The sequence below is a fragment of the Loxodonta africana genome, chromosome 2 (genome assembly GCF_030014295.1).
Source record: "Loxodonta africana isolate mLoxAfr1 chromosome 2, mLoxAfr1.hap2, whole genome shotgun sequence".
Classification (NCBI taxonomy): domain Eukaryota; kingdom Metazoa; phylum Chordata; class Mammalia; order Proboscidea; family Elephantidae; genus Loxodonta; species Loxodonta africana.
The window spans coordinates 202030428-202048252 of NC_087343.1; the positions used below are offsets into that span (position 1 = coordinate 202030428).

The window sequence follows — 17825 nt, forward strand, 5'->3', positions numbered from 1 at the left end:
ATTCAAAAGCGTCAGTTCTTCGGTCTTCCTTCTTCATTGTCCAGCTTTCATATGCGTATGACGCGATTGAAAACACCATGGCTTGGGTCAGGCGCACCTTAGTCTTCATGGTGACGTCTTTGCTCTTCAACACTTTAAAGAGGTCCTTTGCAGCAGATTTACCCAATGCAATGCGTCTTTTGATTTCTTGTTCTTAGCTGCCTTGAATTGTTGGGTGGAAGAAAGAACCTCTCTCCTCTTGGCTTTCAGACTTGCGTTTCAGCTGGCAGAAACCTACTCTGCTTGTAGTACTTTACCAGACACAGAGAAAAGAAGCCAGCTCATACCGTAGACCAGACAGTTTTTGGTTGAGTTACTACAAACTTTGACCTGGGCAGATAGGTGACCTGGGTCTGAGAAACCTCAGGTAGATGCTTTCCTATAGGAAGTATCAGCTGCCCAGTGGGGCAGGGACTTCTCCTGTATCCCACTATCCTGACTCAGCCAGCTTCATAGCTTGGGATCTGTTGCTTGCAATATCCTCTTTCCAGCTTCCGTTTTCTGGTTAGTCAGTACACTTTCTGTTGCAAGGTTCAGAAATCCAACTCAACATAATTTTCTCCAAAAGAAATTTATTGGCTCATGAACTGAAAGTTCAGATTGCACTGGACTTCACTTACGGATGGATCTAGGGGCTCAGATAAAAGTCTGTCCATCTCCTGACGTTGCTTTCTTTGGTGCTGGCATCATCTTTTGGCAGGTGTAGAGATCCAGGTCTACATTCTACCCCTACCTGTGCCGAAACAAATTGCTCTTATTGGCCATACTGAGGCCACTTGTCTGTCCTGAAGCTGGGAGCTGGGATTGACCTCAGTCATCTACAGTCTAAGAGTGAACTCAATAAAAAATTGGGCATTCTTACCGAGAGTAAAATGACATTGAGAGTGAAAGATAGATGCTTCCCCCCTAAGATCAAGAACAAGACAAGGATTTCTACTCTCGCCACTTATACTCAGTATTGGGCTGCTCTCCCTTACGCAGTTGGCATGTGCTTGCCCTCTGCTTTCAAACCCAGGCACTATGTTGTTTAGGGATAGATACATAGGTAGAACTATAAAGAAAAACAAGGGAATGTTTAACTCAATATCAGATGGTCATCACCTCTTGGGCATAGGGGATGAATATGCAGAAAATTCTGGTTCTTGTCAGGATAAAAATGCTCTGGCTACTTTGTAAAAGGTTTCTTATTCATAGTTATATGGGCCATAGTTTGCTTACCTTAACTTACCTGTTGCTGTCCAGCCAATTCAACTCAGTGATCCTATATGACAGGATAGAACTGCCTCCATAGAATTTCCAAGGCTGTAAATATTTTTTTTTGCATGTGTGTTTTGATTTTAAAAAAAATTTTTATTTTGCTTGAAGTGAAACCTTACAAATTAAGTCAGTCTCTCATACAAAAATTTATATACACCTTGCTATATACTCCTATTTGCTCTCCCCCTAATGAGACAGCACACTCCTTCCCTCCACTCACTATATTTGTGTCCATTCAGCCAGTATCTGACCTCCTCTGCCCTCTCATCTCCCCTCCAGACAGGAGCTGCCCACATAGTCTCATGTGTCTACTGGACCCAAGAAGCTCAATCTTCACCAGTATCCTTTTCTATCCCTCAGGGCAGTCCAATCCCTGTCTGAAGAGTTGGCTTTGGGTATGGTTCCTCTTTGGGGCTAACAGAAGGTTTGGAGACCATGACCTCCGGGGTCCTTCTAGTCTTAGTCAGACCATTAAGTCTGGTTTTTATGAGAATTTGAGGTCTGCATCCCACTGCTCTCCTGCTTCTTCAGGGGTTCTCTGTTGTATTACCTGTCAGGGTAGTCATCGGTTATAGCTGGGCACCATCTAGTTCTTCTGGTCTCAGGCTGATGTAGTCTCTGGTTTATGTGGCCCTTTCTGTCTCTTGGGCTCATAATTACCTTGTGTCTTTGGTGTTCTTCACTCTCCTTTTGTCCGGGTGGTTTGAGACCTGTTGATGCATCGTAGATGGCTGCTTCCTAGCGTTTAAGACCCTAGACACCTCTCTCCAAAGTGGGATGCAGAATGTTTTCTAAATAGATATTATTATGCCAATTGACTTAGATGTCCCCTGAAACCATGGTCTCCAAACCCCCGCCCCTGCTACACTGGCCTTGGAAGCATTCAGTTTATTCAGGAAACTTCTTTGCTTTAGTTTAGTCCAGTTGCGCTGACCTCTCTTGTATTGTGTGTTGTCTTTTCCTTCACCTAAAATAGTTCTTATCTACTATCTAATTAGTAAAAACCCCTCTCCCATCCTCCCTTCCCCCTCTCATAACCATCAAAGAATATTTTCTTCTCTGTTTAGACTATTTCTCAAGTTCTTATAATTGGGGTCTCATACAATATTTGTCCTTTTGCAACTGACTAATTTCACTCAGCACAATGCCTTCCAGATTCCTCCATGTTATGAAATGTTTCACGGATTCATCATTGTTCTTTCTGATGCTTAGTATTCCATTGTGTGGATATACCATAATTTATCCATTCATCCGTTGATAGGCACCTTGGTTGCGTCCATCCTTTTGCCATTGTAAACAGTGCTGAAATGAACATGGGTGTGCATATATCTGTTCGTGTGAAGGTACTAGGATATATTCCAAGGAGAGGGATTGCTGGATCGTATGGTAGTTCTATTTCTAGTTTTTTAAGGAAGTGCCAAATCAATTTCCAAAGTGGTTGAACCATTTTACATACACCACCAGCAGTGTATAAGTAAGTGTTTCAGTCTCTCCACAACCCCTCCAACATTTATTATTTTGTGTTTTATGGATCAATGTCAGCCTTGTTGGAGTGAGATGGAATCTCATTGTAGTTTTCATTTGCATTTCTCTAATGGCTAATGGCATTTCCTCACATATCTGTTAGCTACCTGAATGTCTTCTTTAGTGAAGTGTTTGTTCATATCTTTTGCCCATTTTTTAATTGGGTTGTCTTTTTGTAGTTGAGTTTTTGCAGTATCATGTAAATTTTAGAGATCAGGAGCTGATCGGAAATGTCATAGCTAAATACTTTTTCCCAGTCTGTAGGTAATCTTTTTACTCCTTTGGTGAAGCCTTTGGATGAGCATAGGTGTTTGATTTTTAGGAGCTCCCAGTTATCCGTTTTCTCTTCTGCATTGTTAGTAATGTTTCGTATACTGTTTATGCCATGTATTAGGGGTCCTAGCATCGTCCCTATTTTTTCTTCCATGATGTTTATTGTTTTAGATTTTATATTTACATCTTTGATCCATTTTGAGTTAGTTTTTGTGCATGGTGTGAGGTATCGGTCTTGGTTCATTTTTTTGCAAATGTGTATCCAGTTATGCCAGCACCATTTGTTAAAGAGACTGTCTTTTCCCCATCTGACTGACTTTGGGACTTTGTCAAATATCAGCTGCTCATATGTGGATGGATTGATGTCTGGATTCTCAATTCTGTTCCACTGGTCCATGTATCTGTTGTTGTACCAGTACCAGGCTGTTTTGACTACTGTGGCAGTATAATAGGTTCTAAAATCAGGTAGTGTGAGGCCTCCCACTTTGTTCTTCTTTTTCAGTAATGCTTTACTTATCCAGGACCTCTTTCTCTTCCATATTAAGTTGGTGGTTTGTTTCTCCATCTCATTAAAAAATGTTGTTGGAATTTGGATTGGAATTGCATTTTATCTATAGATCACTTTTGGCAGAATAGACATTTTTACAATGTTAAGTCTTCCTATCCACGAGCAAGGTATGTTTTTCCTCTTACATACGACTCGTTTGGTTTCTTGCAGTAGTGTCTTGTAGTTTTGTTTGTATAGGTATTTTATGTCTCTGGTAAGATTTATTCCTAAGTATTTTATCTTCTTGGTGGCTACTGTAAAATATTGATTTGGTGATGTCTTCTTCGATGTTCTTTTTGTTGGCATAGAGGAATCCAGCTGATTTTTGTATGTTTATCTTGTATCCTGATATTCTGCTGAACTCTTCTAATACTTTCAGTGGTTTTCTTGAGGATTCCTTAGGGTTTTCTGTGTATAAGATCATGTCACCTGTAAATAGAGACATTTTTACTTTTTCCTTGCCAATCTGGATACCCTTTATTTATCTAGCCTAATTGCTCTGGCTAGGACCTCTAGCACAATGTTGAATAAGAAGGTGGTACAGGGCATCCTCGTCTCATTCCTGATCTCAAGGGGAATGCTTTCAGACTCTCTCCATTTAGGATGATATTGGTTATTGGCTTTGTATAAATGCCCTTTATTATGTTGAGGAATTTTCCTTCTATTCCTATTTTGCTGAGAGTTTTTATCATGAATGGGTGTTGAACTTAGTCAAATTCCTTTTCTGCATCAGTTGATAAGACCATGTGGTTCTTGTCTTTTGTTTCATTTATATGATAGATTACATTAATTGTTTTTCTAATGTTGAACTATCCCTGCATACCTGGTATGAATCCCACTTGGTCATGGTGAATTATTTTTTTGATATGTTGTTGAATTTTTTTTTGGCTAGAACTTTGTTCAGGATTTTTGCATCTAAGTTCATGAGGGATATAGGTCTGTATTTTCTTTTTTCATGGTGTCTTTATCTGGTTTTGGTATCAGGATATGCTGGCTTCATAGAATGAGTTTGGGAGTATTCTGTCCTTTTCTATGCTCTGAAATACCTTCAGTAGTAGTGGTGTTAGCTGTTCTCTGAAAGTTTGGTAGAACACTGCAGTGAAGCCGTCCAGGCCAGGAATTTTTTGTTGTTGTTGGGAGTTTTTTGCGTACCTTTTCAATCTCTTCTTTTGTTATGGGTTTATTTAGTTGTTCTACCTCTGTTTGTGTTAGTTTAGGTCGGTAGTGTGTTTCTAGAAATTCATCCATTTCTTCTAGGTTACCAATTTGTTAGAGTAGAATTTTTCACCATAATCTGATATGATTCTTTTAATTTCTGTTGGGTCTGTTGTAATATCACAGATCTCATTTCTTATTTGGGTTATTTGCTTCCTTTCCTGTTTTTCCTTTGTCAGTTTGGCCAATGGTTTATCAATTTTGTTGATTTTTTCAAAGAACCAGCTTTTGGTCTTGTTAATTCTTTCAATTGTTTTTCTGTTTAGTTCAGCTCTAGTTTTTATTATATGTTTTCTTCTGGTGTCTGAGGGTTTCTTTTGTTGCTCTCTTTCTATTTGTTCAAGTTGTAGGGATAATTCTTGGATTTTGGCCCTTTCTTCTTTTTTGTATGTGTGCATCTATTGAAATAAATTGACCTCTGAGCACTCCTCTTGCTGTGTCCCAAAGGTTCTGATAGGAAGTGTTTTCATTCTCATTGGATTCTGTTAATTTCTTCTTTCCATCCTTAATGTCTTCTATAATCCAGTCTTTTTTGAGCAGGGTATTGTTCAGTTTCCAAGTGTTTGATTTTTTTCCCAGATTTTTCTATTATTGATTTCCACTTTCATAGCCTTATGGTCTGAGAAGATGCTTTGTAATATTTCAATGTTTTGGATTCTGCTAAGGCTTGCTTTATGACCTAATATGTGGTCTATTCTAGAGAATGTTCCATGTGCACTAGAAAAGAAAGTATACTTGGCTGGTGTTGGGTGGAGTCTTCTGTACATGTCAGATTGGTTGATTGTGTCATTCAGACCTTCCGTATCTTTATTGAGCTTCTTTCTGGGTGTCCTGTCCTTCACCGAAAGTGGTGTGTTGCCGTCTCCTATTATTATTGTGAAGCTGTCTATCTCCCTTTTCAATGCTGATAGAGTTTGTTTTAGGTATCTTGTAGCCCTGTCATTTGGTGCATAAACATTTAATACGGTTATATCTTCTTAGTACATTGTTGCTTTAATCATTATATAGTGTCCTTCCTTATCCTTTATGATGGATTTAACTTTAAAGCCTATTTTGTCAGAAATTAATATTGCCACTCCTGTTCCTGTTTGATTGTTGTTTGCTTCACATATTTTTTTTCCAGCCTTTGAGTTTTCGTTTGTTTTTGTCTCTGAGTGTAAGGTGTGTATTTTATAGACAGCATATAGACAGATTGTGTTTTGAATCCATTCTGCCACTCTCTGTCTCTTTATTGGTGCATTTAGTCCATTTACATTCAGTGTAATTATGGATAGGTATGAATTTAGTGCAATGATTTTGATGTCTTTTTTTGTGTATTGTTGACAGTTTCTTTTTCCCACTTAATTTTTTGTGCTGAGTGGATCATCTTTATATATTGTCTTTTCCTCACATTCGTTGTTGTTGATTTTGTTTCTGTCGAGTCTCTATTTTTTTCTTGTGTTTTATTTTGATGTATAGGATAGTTTGTCTCCTCTGTGGTCACCTTATTATTTACCCCTGTTTTTCTAAATTTAAACCTAAGTTTTATTTCTTTGTAACGCCTTGTCTTCCTCTCCATATGGAAGATCTATGACTATATTTCTTAGTCCCTCTTTATTGTTTTAATGTCGTCTTCTTTTACATAATGACATCACCGTTTCCCTGTTTTGAGCGTTTTTTTATCTTGATTTATTTTTGTGATTTCCTTGTCTAGGTTGACTTCTGATCGCTCTGCCCAGTGTTCTAGTCTTGGGTTGATACCTGATATTATCGATTTTCTAAGCAAAGAACTCCCTTTAGTATTTCTGGTAGTTTTGGTTTGGTTTTTACCAATTCTCTAAACTTCTGTTTTTCTGGAAGTGTCCTAATTTCACCTTCATATTTGAGAGACAGCTTTGCTTGATATAAGATTCTTGGGTGGCAATTTTTTTCCTTCAATTTTTTACATAAGTCACCTCATTGCTTTTTTGCCTGCATGGTTTCTTTCAAGTAGTCCGGCTTATTCTTATTGATTCTCCTTTGTAGGTGACTTTTCGTTTATCCCTAGCTGCTTTTAAAATTCTCTCTTTATCTTTGGTTTTGGCAAGTTTGGTTATAATATGTCTTGGTGACTTTCTTTTAAAATTTACCTTATGTGGATTTCAATGAGCATCTTGGATAGATACCTTCTTAGCTGTCACGATATCAGGGAAGTTTTCTGCCAACAAATCTTCAACAATTCTGTATTTTCTGTTATTTCTCCTTGTTCTGGTATTTCAGTTACTCGTAGGTTATTTTTCTTGAGAGAGTCTCACATGATTCTTAAGGTTTCTTCATTCTTTTTAATTCTTTTATCTGATTTTTCTTCAAATGTATTAGTGCCATGTGCTTTATCTTCAAGTTCAGAAATTCTGCCTTCCACTTGCTCAGTTCTGCTGCTCTGACTTCCTATTAGTTGTCTAATTCTGTAATTTTATTGTTAATCTTCTGGATTTCTGATTGCTGTCTCTGCGTGGGTTCTTGCAGCTTATTAAGTTTTTCAGTACGTTCTTGAATAACATTTCTAATTTCTTCAACTGCTTTATCTGTGTGTTCCTTGGCTTGTTCTGCGTATTGCTTCATCTCCTTCCTGATGTCTTGAAGGGTTCTATATATTAATCTTTTGTATTCTCCATCTGTTAATTCCATGAAGGCATTTTCATCTAGAAGATCCCTTGATTCTTTGTTTTGAGAGGTTGCTGAAGCAATCATTGTCTGTTTCTTTATGTGACTTGATATTGACTGTTGTCTCCGAGCCATCCATAAGTTATTGTATTAGTTTGTTTTATGTTTGCTTACTGTTTTGTAGCTTCTTGTTTTGTTTTGATATGCCCAAATGGGTTGCTTGAGTGAGCTAGCTTGATTATTTTCGGCTTTGGAGCTCTGACATCCTGTCCCCAGATGGCTAGAGCTGTTATCAGGTATATCAGTCTAGGAGTCCATTCACTTTTCTTGTATGACTTCAGCTCAGGTGTCCAGGTAGGTGATCATCATGTGTGTGGTACAGGCTCTGTCTACCATCTTAGAGGGGCAGAGGTGATTAGTGTAGTTACCAGTATCTGGTTGTAGCAGGGGGTCACACTCTGAACAAGGCAGGAGGCTGAGAATCATCCCCCACGTGTCTCTGAGGAAAGCGTGTCCCTGTTCCGTAGAGCGTACAGGTGGGTGAGTTCTGCAGATGGACCATGGGCACCCAGTGTTTTTGGTTGTAAGGACTGGGAGTTATCAGTTATCCTTGGACCCCTGTTGTGAGTGGCTTGGTGACCTGAGTGGAGCTACCAGTCCTTAGGCCCCTGATGTGGGTAGGTGAGGACCCTGTTTAATAGGCAAAGCAATGTCAAACATCAAACACCCACCTCTCCGCCACACAGCTGAAACAGTTGGAGTCTGCCAAAAAGGGCCTGTTCTCCTGAAATAGGCCCACGCAGGTCCATGCAAAGGGCAAAGGTACTCAATTTCCACCGACCATTTATGCCTGGGCAGGAGCTGCTTCTGTCCTGGGTTCCCCTGGTTAGTGGAGCTGGCAAATTGTTTTTTTCCCCAACTGCAAATTTATTCATTCTCCAAGGTTGGGAGGATGGCCCTAGGTGCTCAACAGGGCCTGTCTCAGGCCCAGGGAAATCAACTGCTGAAGCCAGCTTGCGAGTGGAGGTGGGGTGCGAGGTAAAATATATGCAGGTACTTAGCTTTTGTCAAGAGCACCATTCTTCTCTGGTTCCCGAGCTTTGAGTAGGCTGTGTGACTGGCTGCTTCTCCCTGAGGAAACTGCAGTGGAATGCTAATACCAGCCCCCCACTGCCGCTCCCGGGAATGGTGCCTGAGGGCTCCCTGAGATTCAGGTCCAGTAACTCCTTCCGGCTTCTGTGAACTGTCTCTTCCTTCCCCTGCCCCTCAGTTCATTTTCTAAGCTTGGCTTTGATGTTCAGGGCTCCTAGCTTGTCGTAAATATACTCGTTTCACTTGTTTTTTTGGGTCTTTGTTGTAAGAGGGCTCCCCGGAAGCATGTGTCTATTTTGCCATCTTCGCTCCGCCTCCCCCAAGTACTTAGCTTTTGCCGAGAGTGCCGTTCTTCTCTGGTTCTGGAGGTGCGAGTAGGCTGTGTGGCTGGCTGTTTCTCCCTGAGGAAATTGCAGTCAAACGCTACCACCAGCCTGCTGCAGTCACTCCTGGGCATGGTGCCTGAGGGCTCCCAGCAATTCAGGTCTGGCAACTCCTCTCTGCTTCTGAACCACCTCTCCTTCCCCCCTGCTGCTTAGTCTGTATTCCAACTTTGCCTTTGATGTTCAGGGCTCCTAGCTTGTCATAAATATAATGGTTTCACTTGTTTTATCGGGTCTTCGTTGTAAGAGGGTTCACTGGAAGCACCTGACTGCTCCGCCTTCTTGGCCCCGCCTTTCAAGGCTGCGAATCTTTACAGAAGCAGACTGCCACATCTTTCTTCTACGGAGGGGCTGGTGGATTCAAACTGCTGACTTTTTGGTTAGCAGCAGAATGCTTAACCACTCAAGTACCAGGGCTTGTATAGTTTGGTTAGGAAGATAGAAACCAGTCTAGATATCCAAGCAGGACTTTGTTTTTGTTAGCTGCTATTAAGTCAGCCCCTGACTCATGGCAAAACTATGCACAATGAAACAAAATGCTGCCTGGTCCTGTGCCATCTCCATGATCGATTGCATAACATACCACTGTGATGCATAGGTTTTCATTGGCTGATTTTTGGAAGTAGATCACCAGGCCTTTCTTCCCAGTCTGCCTTAGTCTGGAAGCTCTGCTGAAACCTGTTCAGCATTATAGCAACATTGAAGCCTCCGCTGATAGATGGTAGTTGGACATGAGGTACATTGGCCAGGAGTAAAACCTGGGTCTCCCACATGGAAGGCAAGAATTCTACCACTCAACTACTACTACCCCTGTAAGCAGGCCTTACACCCTTGTTATTTTGCAGGAAGTGCCAGAGCACTGGCGGTCAGGGAAAGCCACCACAGGTCGTGGGTTCCTGCCAGCTTTCCCAGGGTTGAGATTTGGAGGAACTGCATGACATTTCTGCTGATGACCAGCATGCCTAGGACACTGAGGATGGCAAGGTGAGGGAGCACTTTGGGGCCAGAGCATAATCTCTATTTGCTGATGCCGTGCTTCTATCTGCCTCTCTCAGAGGAGCAATAAATAATATGATTTCTGCCCCTCGACTATCTTCCAGATATCCTAGGAGTGCCTCTCCCTAGTGGGATTGAACCTGGAAATGTAGTTCCCAGGTTTCCAACCCTTGTAGTATAGAGGAGAGCACAGAAGAGGATGGAAATGTTGCTGAGTAGCCCACAAGGAATCTAGTACAGTTTTAATGAGATTATTCAAACTTTACCTACCAAGCAGTTTTCCTGAAGACATGATTCATGCTGATGGTCTATGGTTGCATTTACATTAAAACAAAACAAAACCCAGTTGCTGTTGCATTGACCCTGACTCATGGCAACCCCACGTGTGTCAGAGTAGAACTGGGTTCCATAGAGTTTTCAATTGTTGATTTTTTGGAAGTAGATCACTAGGCCTTTCTTTCAAGGTGCTTCTGGGTGGGCTTGAATTACCAACCTTTCATTTGGCAGCCGAGTGCATTAACCATTACTGGCCGATTCCTACTCATGGCAATGGCGACCCTATGTGTGCAGAGTAGAACTGCTCCTTAGGGTTTTCAAGGCCTTGAGCTTTCGGAAGCAGATCACCAGCCTGTCTTCCAAGGTGCCTCTGGGTGGTTTTGAACTGCCAACCTTTCAGTTAGTAGTCAAGTGCTTAACTGTTTGCTCCAAAAAGGGATTCCTATTTGCACAGTAAATCAAAAACCAAACCCATTACCATTGTGACCCCATAGGCCAGAGTACAACTGCCCCATACGTTTCCAAGGCTGTAATCTTCATAGAAGCAGACTGCCACATCTTTAGCGGATTTTATATCTTTCTCCCATGGGCCAGCTATTGGGTTCAAACTGCTGACCTTTCGGTGAGCAGCAGAGCGCTTAACCACTGTGCCAACAGGGCTTGTCATTACTGAGCCTGAATTCTGACATCATAAGCCTTCAGAACTCTGTCTCCGGCTTTTTCCCTTCCAGCCCAATCATATTAATAAAATTGGTTAAGAGGCCCATTGAAAAAAGAAAGGTACAAATCTGAAACTTTGAAAGACTCCGCTTGATGTTATCATTAGGTTCTGGGCAACCATCTCAAGCAGGATCACATGGCCCAAGTCCCCCAACAGCTTGTACAATGATCCCTCTGCAGAGTGTCCCAAGTCTCCTGCGTGTTTTTATATTCTTTCAAACAGCCCTTGTTATTTTTAACTCACTAGAAGCATGAAGGAGTTCTGGTGTCACAGTGGTTAAGCATTTGACTGCTAACCCAAAGGTCAAAGTGTGAAGGTCACAAGTGTGTGGACAGGTGCCAGGAGCTGCTCCCACTGCACACTGCTGAGCTCCTGCAGAGCCCCTAAAACCCAAGTACACAAAAAAGAATGAGATTAACAAAATCCAAACACACAAGATGAAAAAAAAAATTGTACTGTCTTTATTGTCTTTAAATTGCATAGTACTCTGTGCATGCTTTTAAATAGAAACCAAGGTAGCCCACTTGAAACTATTCTCTTGCACGGTATATTTCATGCTGTTTTACTATGGGCAGGAGCAGGGACCATGATGCTGCTTTGGCTTAAAAAGAGCCATGATCAGATTAAGCAGAAGTTGGAGAGTTGGGGGGGGCTTTGGCCATAGAAGAGAAGAAAATGTTGGAGGAATTTGAGATTTCAACAGGACTTAGAGGAGACATAGAAAGATGGCTGGAGAGGCTTTGGTGATGTCAGGAGTCGGGATTCAGGAGCAGCCAAGAGAGGAAGGGAAAGGAGAAAGAAGTCCCGAGGGTCAATGCCTTGTGCTTGAATCTGAGATGAATGTCACCTCCAGGGGCAAGCCTGGAGATGATGCACTGGGTGGCCGGGACATATAGTGTGGGTGTTTCCATGGCTGCAGACAGCCATATTCTAAAAAATTAACTTAAAAGCTATACAATTGTCCTTATAAATATTTTGTCTTTTAAAACTAACTAGTGTTGGTTAAAAAAAGGTTCACAGTTACTCTGAAGAGAGCTGAATATTGCACAGTAGTGGAAAAAAAATCCTCTCTGATCCCCATGTGTAAACAATGATTCCCTTCTCCTCTGGCAACTTCAGGACACAGAAAAACAGTTATTTGCTGTAGCAAAAGCACTTGGGTACAAGGCACGTCGAAGCTGTCAAGCTATACTGGGATATCATACTCAGAACCCACAGAATGCCCACTTCTCTTTCCATTGGCACCCTTGCTGTTGGTACAGGTCTTGACTGAGACTAAATGTGGAGATAGTCTCTTCACTCTTTCATTCTCATTCCACGGTCACAGACTTGGCCAGATTTCTGGGAAAGTCAACCTAAAACGAAAGAAAGCAGCTATCAGAGCCCCAGCTTATTAGTGGTTACTGGGGGCTGGGGGAGGGTAAAGTGGGGAGTTATTGCTTAAGGGGTGCTGTTGGGTTTGTTTGGGGTGATGAAAAACTTTTGGAGATAGATAGTGGTGATTGTTGCATAACATGGTGAATGTAATTAGTGTCACTGAATTGTACACATGGAAATGGTTAAAATGGCAATTTTGTTGCAATTTTTTTTTAACCACAATAAAGTTTTTTAAAAAGAGGAAAAAATATGACAAAATGTTAACAAATATCAATTCTGGATGACAGGTACACTCTTGGGTGATTGCTGTATTCTTTGCATTGCAATGAAACTTTCGTTTCTTTGCACAATGAACAGTCATAAATTGGTTCTATTCTGGAAAATAATTTGGCATGAATCATTTCCTAGACTAAGGACAAATATATATATACAAAGATGTTCACTGCAGTGTTCTTTATGAAAAAAAAATTGGGAACAGCTTAAATAATAAAAGGAGCCCTGGTGATGCAGTGGTTGAAGTGATCAACTGCTAACTGAAAGGTCGGTGGTTCGAAACCAACTGCAGCTCCTCAGAAGAAAGATGTGGCAGTCTGCTTCCGTGGAGATTTATAGCCTTGGAAACCTTTTGGGGTTACTGTGAGTCAGAACCGACTCGATGACAGCAGGTATCACCTGTTTTTGGTAAATAATAGAAGAATGCTAAGTAATTATTAAGAAAATTCGTATTGTAAGAATGTGATGGAATATTACACAATGACTACATATTGCTTAAAAGTTTTCAAAGATGTGCGAAAAGAGAGGATACAAAATTTTATCCTTGATACAATATTGAGAATGTTAAAAAAAAAAATGCACAGGATAAAGACTCCAATAAAATATTAAATTTGCTAATACCATTGATTCTGGGTGATGAGGTTACAGTTTAAAAATATCGTCTTCTCTATACATTTCATAGCTTCTAACTTTTTTTTCTGGAAGTACATGTTACTTTTAAAAATAAAGTTATTTTAAATGAAATTATGACTCCTAGAGTATTTACACCAAATAAGTACTCAAAGAACAAAAAGGAACTTTGGGGGTTGTTATGAATTGAGTTGTGTCCCTTCCTTCAAAAATATGTATTGAAGTCCTGGCCCCTATACATACGGATGTGATCCTGTTTTGAACTACGGGTTTCTTTGTTATGTTAAATAGGTCATACCTGAGTAGGGTGGGTCCTAAATCTAATCACTTCTGAGTTATTAAAAAAGAATAGATACAGAAACACACACAGGGGGAAGATGTCATATGAAGACAGATACACATGGTAGCTGCATCTCTAAGTCCAGGAACTCCAAGGATTGCTGGCAGCTACTAGAAGCTGAAATAGAAAAAGGACTTTCTCCTAGAGCCATATCTTGTATTTGAACTTCAAAACTCCTGAAGTGTTCTTTAAAGCCACCCACTTGTGGTATTTTTTGTTATGCAGCACTAGCAAACCAAGACAGGATTACATTTCTCCTGTTTGCTTCAGTAGGTACATTTTTTAGACATACATCGTATCCACGTAGAACAGCCAGGTGGAAAGACAGGAGCTGTAGCGGAATCACGCTCAGGATACCCTGGAGGCAGTCCACAGTGTGGGGCAGCTCGATGGTCTTATATGCAAACTTGGAACTTTCAGTGTCGTCCTTGGAACACAGGATAATTGGGCGACCCTAAAGCAGAGAAATATCACAAAATGCAGCTTGTCTCTGAAAGGAGCGGTCATCACACACAGCGACATGTCTGAAATCAATGTTATTGCAAACAATAATCTCCTGTTTTGCTGGAATTATGGCTGAGGTGATGTGTATGATTCATGTAAAGGATAAAATATCAGCTTGTTCGTTGTTTGCTGCTTTTTGGTGAGCTTCCCTCCTTCCCTAGGAGCCCTGGTGCTGCAGTGGTCAAGAGTTCAGCTACTAACCAAAAGGTTGGTAGTTCAAATCCACCAAGACTCCTTGGAAACCCTCTGGTGCAGTTCTACTCTGTCCTGTAGGGTCCCTATGAGTCAGAATTGACTTGATGGCAACGGGTTTGGTTTTAGGTTCCCCTCTTCCCTGGTAAGGTGATCACCATCCTGCTGCATTCGTTCACTGCCTGTTTATTGAGAGGCTACAGTGTGCCTTGCACAGGGCTGTGCAGACTCACTCTTCGCTCTAATGGGGCCCCTACTCTAGTGGTGGAAAGCAGAAGCACAAACCACCACCACTACCACCACCACCCACTGCTGTTGAGTCGGATCCGAGTCATAGCAACCCTATAGCTTCCAACTTTGTTTCTGGGAGTACATGTTACTTTTAAAAAGGAAGTTATTTTAAATGAAATTATGTCTCCTAGAATATTTACACCAAATAAGTACCCAAAGAACTGCCCCACAGAGTTTCCAGGGAGTGCCTGGTGGATTCAAACTGCCGAACTCTTGGTTAGCAGCCGCAGCACTTAACCACTATACCAACAGGGTTTCCAAAGCACAAACCAGCAAACCAATAAGTAAAAATGAATTTCAGATAAATGCTATGAAGGCACTAAAACAGGGGTCTATGATTGGGTGAGATTGGTGAGGTCTGGGAAGGCCTCTCTAAAAGGAAGACATTTGAACTGAGACTTGAGTGATGAGGAGCCAACTCTGAAGATTTGTGGAAAGCACATTCCGGGTAGAGGGAACAGCCAGTGCAAAGGCTCCGAGGCAGGAGTGAGCTTGGTTGGCACGTGTGAGAAACAGAAAGAAGGCTGGATGGCTGGATCTTGGTGAGGCGGGTAGAAGGGGCAGATAATACACGGCTTGTGGGTCACTGTGGAGTGCGGTTCTGCTCCGCGCACATGAAGCACCATGAGTCAGAACTGACTTGATGGCAACTGTTTTTTTTTTTTTGTTTTTTGTGGGTCACTGTAGAGTTTGAGGAGCCCTGGTGGCTCAGTAGTTAAGAGCTATGGCTGCTAACCAAAAGGTCGGTGGTTCGAAACCACCAGCCATTCCTTGGAAACCATGTGGGACAGTTCTACCCTGTCCTACAAGGTCTTTATAAGTCAGAATTGACTCAGTGGCAATAGGTTTTTGGTTTTGAAGAGTTTGAGGAGAAGCCACTGGAGGGTTTTAAACAGGGAGGTGACATGACTATGTGTATGTGCTTTGTTTTATTGTGGTAAAAATAAATGTAACAAAACATTTGCCAATTCAACAATTTTTACGGGTACAATTCCGTGACATGGTTGTGTTCATCATGTTGTGTAACCACACCACTATCCATTTCCAAATTATTCCACCACCATTAACAGAAACTCTGTGCGGTGACTCCCCTTTCTCCCCCACCTCCTGCCCCTGGTAACCACTCAGTATACATTTGCCCATTTCCTGTACATGTTTCCATGGTTCATCCATGTCCTAATATGTATCAGGACTTCATTTCTCTTTATGGCTGAGTAATTTCCCATTGTGTGGCTATATCCCATTTTGTTTATCTAGGAATGGACACTTCGGTTGTTCCCACCTTTTGGATATAGTGAATAATACTGCAGTGTACATTGGTAAGTTTCTGTTTGTGTTCCTGTGATCATACTTTATGACATTTCTCTGACCACCACGGTGAGGCAGGTGTGGGGGCACTGAGTGCCTTACTGGATTTCTCCTTTCTGTAATGTCAGCAGAGTCCCGAGGTGATGTAAACAATTAAGGTGCTTAGCTACTTTTTGTAATGTCAGGAGAGTCCCGAGGTGATGTAAACAATTAAGGTGCTTAGCTACTTACTGAAAGGTTGGCAGTTCAAGTCCACCCAGTGGAGCCTCAGAAGAAAGCTCTGGTTATCTACTTCTGAAAATCAGCCACTGAGAACTCTGTGGAGCAGAGTTCAACTCTGACACACACAGGGCCGCCACGAGTCAGAGTCACCTCCATGGCAGCTGGTTTACTGCTAATGCCATGAGCCCTTCCAAGGTGGCTCCATGGGGTCCTGCCTTCTGCCTCAGATGACCTGGGGACAACCCTGTTCCCTGGGCTCTGCACCAGGAGGACCTCCATCTGCCTGCCTAGGACCAGTGCAGCTCAGGGCAGACTGGGCCTCACTGCGCAGCTGTGGCTGGTGTGGCCACAGCCGGCCAGTTCCCTTTCAATGTGTGCTGTACTCATCAGGGGGCCTAGGGGAGAGCATGGGGGGCTGGCGTGCACCGGGGGAGCTGTGCATGTAGGGACGGGAGAAGAGCCCCACCCCACTGAGAGCACTCACCTGGCGGGCCGTGACTTGCTGCAGGGCGTTCTGACACTTGGCAAAGCAAGGGTCCTTCATGATGACCATGATGACGGGCATCTGCTTGTCAATCAGCGCCAGGGGTCCATGCTTCAGCTCCCCAGCCAGGATACCTTCAGAGTGCATGTAGGTGATCTCTTTAATTTTCTGAGAAACAAGAGGTGGGGTCAGTGTCACACCGGGCAGATGAGGGGTTTGGAACAGATCCGCCAGAGTGGAGGATCGCTCTGAAAGGCAGGGAGCTGAGGACTGGTGGCAGGCAGATGGATAGTCGAGGGCACCTGACAAGGTTAGGGCAGGGGAGAGGGTGGCTACTGCCCAGGGCACACAAAGGCCAGCATGCACCCTCTGTGCCCAGGCCCGTCCCCCCTTGGAAGGACAAGTCAGTGTTGATCTAGTTTCCCCCTCTGCTTTCCTCTCTCTGCAGCCAGCCACATGGCCTATCCAGGGTTATAAATGATAATGACGGAATTGCATTCTATCTAGGTAGAGCTCTTTTAATCATTTGATTAATCATTTCTCCCAACTGTAGACAATTAATAGCTTCCAAAAAGGTTGTTCCAAGCAATTATCACACACATTAGGCTGCTATTTCAATTTGTTCAGATAGTTCCATTTATATGCACTTGCCATGAAACTCTTGTCATTTAACTGGTGAGCATGTTGAAGAAAACATTTCTCAACTTCCCTAGAAGGTTCCATGGACGTCATGCGCCAGGAGCCGCTGTAAGGAGTGTGACTTCTCCCTAGGTGCCAGAGGCCAAGGGGGCCACAGAGGGGAATTGCTTTGTGCCAGCAGCTCAATAAATGCTTCCCCAAAGACGAAGCTGGAGGCACAGCTGAATCCACATTTCTTGCTCCCAGTCAGCCAGTGCACTCAGCCAGCACACTCAGCTCTCTAGCCAGCAGGGCTGTCAGAGGAACGAACATACATAGGGCGCTAGCCCTTTGCTTCCTTTGGCAAGAATCAGAATCTCCATCTTACAGGTGTGAAGCTGCAGCTCAGTGAGGTTCAGGTAACTCAGGGCTGCACCCTGACCACATGTAATACTCTCTGAATGTGTCTTGGTAAACGGCATGCAACCAGTGCTCTCTTTGGAGTGGGATGGTGGGGAAGGAACTGCCACATCCTTCCACAGGGAGAGGGGGAAGCCAAGATGGATAACGGATAGTGCCTTGTTTTGGTACTGAAAGCTGCCTCATCTGTAACTCTGCCTCCTTTTTACCTTGGCTGAGCG

The 17825-nt window shown here is 42.5% G+C and overlaps 1 protein-coding gene across 2 annotated transcripts in view; it reads right to left on the minus strand.

Moving 5' to 3' along the window:
* Positions 1-11402: 11402 nt before the first annotated feature.
* Positions 11403-17825, minus strand: part of GFPT2 (glutamine-fructose-6-phosphate transaminase 2) — a 52938-nt gene continuing 46515 nt past the window's right edge. Inside the window, exons 17-19 of one of the 2 annotated variants that reach the window (XM_010593290.2) lie at positions 16567-16734; positions 13858-14019; positions 11403-12300 (exon numbers count right to left, since the gene is read on the minus strand). In XM_010593290.2, the coding sequence (XP_010591592.1) occupies positions 12256-12300; positions 13858-14019; positions 16567-16734 (375 nt within the window). In that variant the 3' untranslated portion in view covers positions 11403-12255. The remainder of the gene's footprint in view (positions 12301-13857; positions 14020-16566; positions 16735-17825) is intronic. The other variant, XM_064279287.1, reaches the window with a different exon arrangement.